General features: G+C 44.9%; 1 protein-coding gene across 1 annotated transcript in view; it reads right to left on the minus strand.

The window, feature by feature from the left end:
- Positions 1 to 6,802, minus strand: part of ERLIN2 (ER lipid raft associated 2) — a 19,395-nt gene that overhangs the window by 4,861 nt on the left and 7,732 nt on the right. Inside the window, exons 3-8 of the mRNA XM_012651119.1 lie at positions 5,705 to 5,796; positions 5,441 to 5,566; positions 1,811 to 1,884; positions 1,596 to 1,654; positions 956 to 1,047; positions 6 to 95 (exon numbers count right to left, since the gene is read on the minus strand). Coding sequence (XP_012506573.1) covers positions 6 to 95; positions 956 to 1,047; positions 1,596 to 1,654; positions 1,811 to 1,884; positions 5,441 to 5,566; positions 5,705 to 5,796 — 533 coding nt within the window. The remainder of the gene's footprint in view (positions 1 to 5; positions 96 to 955; positions 1,048 to 1,595; positions 1,655 to 1,810; positions 1,885 to 5,440; positions 5,567 to 5,704; positions 5,797 to 6,802) is intronic.

Here is a 6,802-nt window from a genome sequence, read left to right on the forward strand (position 1 = left end):
CTCACCTTCAATCTCTGAAATCTTCTTCTCCGTCTCCTTCTCCATCACCTTCTGCCCGTAGGTGATCTCGGCAACCTGAGCCACCTTTTCTGCCTCTGTATGAATGAAGTTGAGAAAAACTTGGAGCCCTGGTCTTTCAGTTCGGCTGATTTCACCTGATCTGACTGCCCCGGCCCATGGAGGGGGTAAGCATAGCTGGAGAGCCCCTGCTCCCAGAGAGCAGCTGTGATGGACACACGCGGGCAGAAATGGGATGCGCCGGTGAGCACAGTCCCACCGTCAGCACAAGACAGTGACCGAGAAGACCTGGGCCCAAGGGAGGACGAACGAGCCCTAACTTCTCTCCTGAGTCCCAGGGTACTTCTCTGTAAGGAATATTGTGAAGAGTACGGTATTCTATGGTAAGTTTCCACCTGGCATTTCATTTTAGAAAGTAGTCCGGTTGGTTGTTGATAATACAGTGCAGCAATCAAGAATACCAGCTCTAGAGCCAGAGTCCCTGGATTTGAACCCCACTTCTGCCACTTACTTGCCATATGAGCTTGGACATGTTATTTTCCCTCCCTGTGCTTCAGGTCAATAAAATGAGGTTAATGATAGCACCGTAACCACCTTGCACGGTGGTTGTGAGGACTGAGTTAATTCACATATTGTGTAATTAGAAAAGCACCTAGCTCATAGTAGGTGCTCCGTAAGTGTTAGCCATTATTACTATGAATTAAGAATTTACAGGGAAGGCTTCTTTCACCTAAGAGATATGTGGAAACTCAAAGCTCATTACCCCGGCCACAATCTGACAATTTCGACTTTGCTTCTGGGCGTGTGAATGCCACTCCTGCGCTGTGGAAATGTCTGGAGGACTATGTGCTCTAACCACACCCGGGCCTTCCTTGCATCTTCCCACCATGCCCAGCCCTTCCGCCCTGCCAGGGGGAGCAGAGAACCACATCCAGACCAATGAGGGCCTTCTTCCGCTCCGTCTCCGCTTCCTTCTCCACCACCTTCTGTTTCTGGGCTGCAATGAGCAGCTTTGTCTTCTCGCTTTCCCTAAAGGGGAAAAAGTATGCAGCTGTGAGGCCGTATGGAGAAGCTTCTGAGGAACTGCACTGTCCCCTGGAGAAGTCAAACCCTTCCGCTGAGGACAGGCAAACTGCGATTTCTTGCTCTCTCCTAGAAGGCTGTTCCATGGCCCAGGTAAAAACTGATCCATTGCAGACAGTAACATGGTTCTTCTCCTCCTCCAAAGTAACTCATTTGCGGGAAATAAAACATAATTTACTTTAGTAAAATACACCTGCCTGTCCACTCACTCGTCTCTCCCTCCTATCTCCCCTTTGGCATGAGCCACTGACACAAACAAGGCCCCCTGGCCCTTTTAAAAGCCTTGCTGCTCTAAAGGGCCCCTCCTGGGGTTCTCAGTCGTGATTAAGGAGCCCCAGGGACGGGCCTGACACGCCTGTTCCATCTCACAGTGCAGCGGCTACAGCAGATACTCAAGCAAGGGAACAACTGAAGCCTGGCCCAGCTCCAGTTAATTCTGGGATGGGATGAGGGGGGAGGTGGAAGAGCGGTGGCCAGGGCGCAGGCGTACTCACATCAACTCGTAGTTTCTGCGGATCGCCTCGGGTATGTTGGGCTTAGTCACCCGCACAGCCTGGAGAAGGATAAACATAGCGACTGATGGGAGAGCAAGGGTGGTGAGGGATGTAAGTAGGCCCCCCTGGGCCTTGATCTTCCTGCACAAAAGGCCATCCCTTGGAAGAGGGGCCACAGTGTCAGAGAGGGCACTCCCCATGGTGGCAGAGCTTACCTGGATGACAAGTCCAGGGGCCATGGAGGTCAGGTCCTGTTGCAAAGCCAGTTTGAGATTTTCATCAATCTGATCTGGAATCAAGAAAGACACAGAAAAAGGAGTCGTTACACCTCCCAGACAGGGGCGAGGGCAGTCTGCGGGTAAAGGGCAAGCTGAATCACCAGCTCAAGCATGCACCCTGTGGGCAAAAGGTCTTCCTAAGGTAGGGTACTTGTCAAAGTCCAGAAATCTCAAGACCCTCTGCAAGACTTCTGGAGCAGTGTGCCTAGCAGCCCTCTGTACAGCTAAATGTAAGGACGTCCTTTTTCTGTGGCCTTGGCATAAAAGATAAAACCAACTTTGTTGTTGAAAATATCAAATATGCCATACAGGGGATCTGAGCTAAAAAACAAAAAACAACAAACAACAATTCTAGCACATTTCTTGAGCGAGGCAGCAGCCTTTCTCCAGACAATAGCAGCAAGAGAGAAGGCAGGCTCACAGTCTCCACGAAGAAGGAAGGTGGAATGGCTATGTTAGGTCTTTTGAAAAGAGCTGAGCATATTAATGCTAGTAATTTTAGAAGTTTCTAAAAGAAAAACAGACTCTGACGTCAAGGAGAGCCCCAGTGAAGACTGTTTCTATTAGGAACTCCATCAAACACCACAAGGGGAACATTAAAATTTACAATTCTGGACACAAGCCCAAGTCTTTTGATGTGCTGTTTGCTTTGGTCCTGATTCCTCTGTCTGGAATTCACATGTGAGTCGTTTCACAGGCAAGTGTAGGAGCAGCTATAACTGGGTCCCCCCACCTCCCTCCAGCTGTGCTCTCGGAACAGCAGCACCAAAGCTGCCTTCTCTGGCCAGGCCTTCTCGGCGTTTTATAGCCCTCCTCCCTGCCTTCTGCCCAGGAGCTTCTCAGTAAGATCCCGGGAGGGTTCAGAGAAAAGACTGGATGAAAACAGGCTGAGACGTGTGAATTGAATCACCTTCCTCATTGTCAGCTGCCATCTGCTTTAAGGGGACCTTTCTTGGTCACCTGTGCCCAAGCAAAAGCCTCTGAGGAAGAACAAGTCTCCTTCCTTCTACAGAGGCTAAAACTGATGCCCATGAAAGCTAGGTAGTAGCCAAAATAATACACTTGTTTTATTACTATGCTTTGATTGTCAGGATTTTAAAACAGTATATGAGTAAGCAAGGGACTGTAATGTTTCTCCGTATTGGATATGCCCTCACAAGCCTCTCAGCATGGAGGGAGAAATGTCATAAAGTCAGCATTTCCCACCTCATAGGGGTCTAACAATTTAACAACTGGAAATAAATACTATTTCACATTATGTCATTTTTTTTTTTTTTTTGAGATAGTCTTGCTCTGTCACCCTGGGGAGACTGCAGTGGCGTCATGATAGCTCACTCCAACCTCAAGGTCCTGGACTCAAGTGATCCTCCTGCCTCAGCCTCCTTAATAGCTGGGATTATCGGCACAGGCCACAATGCCCACAACGCCCAGCTAATTTTTCTATTTTTAGTAGAGACGGGGTCTTGCTCTTGCTCAGGCTGGTCTCAAACTCCTGAGCTCAAGCGATCCTCCTGCCTCAGCCTCCCAAAGTGCTAGGATTATAGGCATGAGCCACCGCATCTGGCCCATATTTTGTCTTTTAAATAGAATACCAACCAAACTTTAAGCTAGATGGCCTGTACCCTTCATAAGTTAACAACAGAAGTCATTCATCAGACCAAATTTATATCTGTGTCAAGGCGGAAACCTGTGGCTCTGGGTTAGTAACCTCCTGGGAAAATCTGGAAGAAATATTTTACAAGGTATTTTAGTAATACTGATAATAAGTTGTTAATATGGTAATATTGATAACTGTTGTTTAAGTGGTATTACTAAGTAAACACAGAGAGGTCCTTCAGGTAAACTTAACAAGTATTAGATAATAATTTTATAAAATGGGCAAAGAGGATGTATCAGAAAGAAATGAGGAAACTTAGTATTTTAGAAGTGATGAGTTAGTATTTTAATATTCTCTTCAGGGACATTAGAGATCCTTTGTCTTCTACTATTTCAAATGCTTTCAAATGTTCATGTAATGACACAAGTCCTAAAACAATGGCTAGAGAGAAAATTAGTATTTTATAAAATTCTGTTAGTTTGAGGTAAAAAAAAATTAGCAAATTTACCAGTGTTTTCTGAAAAGCAGACTGAATCCAAAACTGATAAAAGACTACAAACTCTATAAAATGAATTTAGATTCATTTTCTACTGCAGAAAAATTAAAAGTGATTCTAATGATTTCCTAAATCTTAAACAGTGCAAAAGGCTGTTTGTTTAATTATGATCACTAGCAATGTTGATGATTTCTCCTTCTGTCTACTATAAAAAATGTTCTCACTCAGGATCCTTTTTATGAAGATTCCTGGGAAAAATCACTGTCTAGTCCTAGTATCAAGAATAGCCATATTAGGCCGGGCGCGGTGGCTCACGCCTGTAATCCTAGCTCTCTGGGAGGCCGAGGCAGGCGGATTGTTTGAGCTCAGGAGTTCGAAACCAGCCTGAGCAAGAGCGAGACCCCGTCTCTACTATAAATTAGAAAGAAATTAATTGGACAACTAAAAATATATAGAAAAAATTAGCCGGGCATGGTGGCACATGTCTGTAGTCCCAGCTACTCGGGAGGCTGAGGCAGGAGGATCGCTTGAGCCCAGGAGTTTGAGGTTGCTGTGAACTAGGATGACACCACGGCACTCTAGCCCGGGCAACACAGTGAGACTCTGTCTCAAAAAAAAAAAAAAAAAAAAAAAAAGAATAGCCGTATTATTGGTTGAAAAATTAATTTACTTTTAGCATTAGCTACTAGAAAATTTCTAGCAGCAAGTTTAAACAGAATATTTTACCACAAAAGAGTTGTAACAATTACTGCAATGTTTCCTTCCTTTGCCACTGAAGTCAGGCTGCGTTTACTCTGCCCAGGTGAAACGGACGAAAGGTATGTACTTAAGCACACGGATCCGTTTTGTTTAAAACATTTTCCTATTTATCTCTACAGGTACAGGGTAAAAAAAAAAATCACAAAGGTTCTAGGAACTGTTAGGAGCTATGGTTCTCATCTCGCTTCTAGACTTATCTGGAAACCATACCCTTCTCATCACCCACACTGGGTGCCCTCCGTTCTGTGTGGAGTGGTGAAAACAGTACTGAAATAAGAGTCAGGAGACGAAAGTCCCAGCTTCGGCTCTGCCATCAGCTAGTGACTAGCTCTGTGGCCTTCTCACTTTGGGCTGCAGGACCCTTATCTTAAAATGAGGATGTTGGGTTGGACAATCTCTAAGGTTTTTCTACAACTGCCCTTGTCTTCATTATAGAATGATGTTTCAGGGACAGTGGGAACAGATTTCCATTCCAGTCCCCTGATTCAGGCCAGAAGTGATACTCTATTCCACTATTATTTTTGTGGCCAAAGCTCAATCACTCTAAGGATCTTGTTCCATTGTCATCAACGTTTGCCAGCGACTCCCTCTGTGACCAGTTCTGAGCACCAGATTCTGTCCAGAAGTCCCCACCCTACCCTGTGGGTTGCTCAGAATCAGGCAGTGGGGAGAAGTAGGCTGCTCAGCACGGCATGATCAGGACAGACTTTCTTACCGAACAGCTCAATGTAGACCTCCTGAAGCGTATGTACACTGCAGAACTGGTTCAGTTCGTGGTGGATCTTGTTGAAGATGAGGGCCTTGTCATAGTCGGCAGTATAGTTCTTCACTATATCATACACTGGGAAGGAAGGGGAGGGTTCAGCATGAGAAAGGGCAAGACTCAAAACTTTCTCAGACAAAGCAGGTCTCCGTTGCTGAGGTGCCACGACAGATCCGGGGGTGGTATGCTGGGTGAGAAAAAAACTGGAAGACCTACCTGCGTTTGGAACCAGGAAGTTCACCACTTCAATTCTGTCAAAGTAGATCATCACACCACCACTGTTGGAGGGAAAATGGACAAAGAAGTCACTAGAAGCTCTGGAATATGGTGTAGTCTCCTGAAAGAGTTCACAGGAGGTTGGAAGGCATCTTGGATCTTCAAGTAGGAGATCTTTAGAGCTTACAGCAATAACGTAATCTCCCAAGAAATCACACTGCCTAAAAATACCTCCACAAAGACACAAGTGAGACTTTTGGGGTGTCAGTATGAAAAGAGTAGTTCATATCTTTTGAATCAGCAATGCAATCAATTGCAGGGAAAAGACCTTTAAAGAAGGTCAAGAAGTTTTCAGAACTTACAAGGCCACTGTGGAATTCTGCAGTCAATATTTCTCACACTGTTGTCACCGTCACTTTAGTTAAGCATTCCCTTTGCCCTCAAATATCATACAAAGAATTTCAAACATACAGAAAGGCTGAAAGAATAGTACAACTGACACCCATATACCAGCACTTAAATTCAACATTGACGACATTCTACCTTATTTATTGATCTTTTTTTGTTGAACATTTCAAAGTAAGTTGTAGTATGATACTTTACTCCTTAACACTTTAGCCAGCACTGCCTAACAATAATCACATTCTCCTACATAATCATATCATTTCCAAACTTAAGAAAATTAGCAAAACTCCTTAACTTTATCTAATACCCAGTCCTTATTCAAATTTCCCCAGTAGTTCCTGTTATGGACTGAATCGTGTACCCCTGCCCCCCACTTCCTATGTTGAAGCCCTAACCTGCAATGTGACGGTAGTGGAGACAAGGCTGTTAAGAAGTTAATTAAGGTTAACAGGACTGGTGTCCACCAGACATCTTTTTCTCTCTTCTTGCACAAACAGAAGAAAAGCCACGTGATGACGCGACAAGAATGTGGTCATCTGCAAGCTAGGAAGAAAGGTCTCACCAGAAACTACGCCTGCTGGCACCTTGATCTGGGACTTTGGGAATCCAGAATGGTGACAAAATAAGTATCTGCTGTTTCAGTTTCCCAGTATTCCGTTAGGGCAGTCTGAGCAGACTCACATAGATCCCATC

Source organism: Propithecus coquereli, unplaced genomic scaffold (genome assembly GCF_000956105.1).
Source record: "Propithecus coquereli isolate 6110/MARCELLA unplaced genomic scaffold, Pcoq_1.0 Scaffold349, whole genome shotgun sequence".
Classification (NCBI taxonomy): domain Eukaryota; kingdom Metazoa; phylum Chordata; class Mammalia; order Primates; family Indriidae; genus Propithecus; species Propithecus coquereli.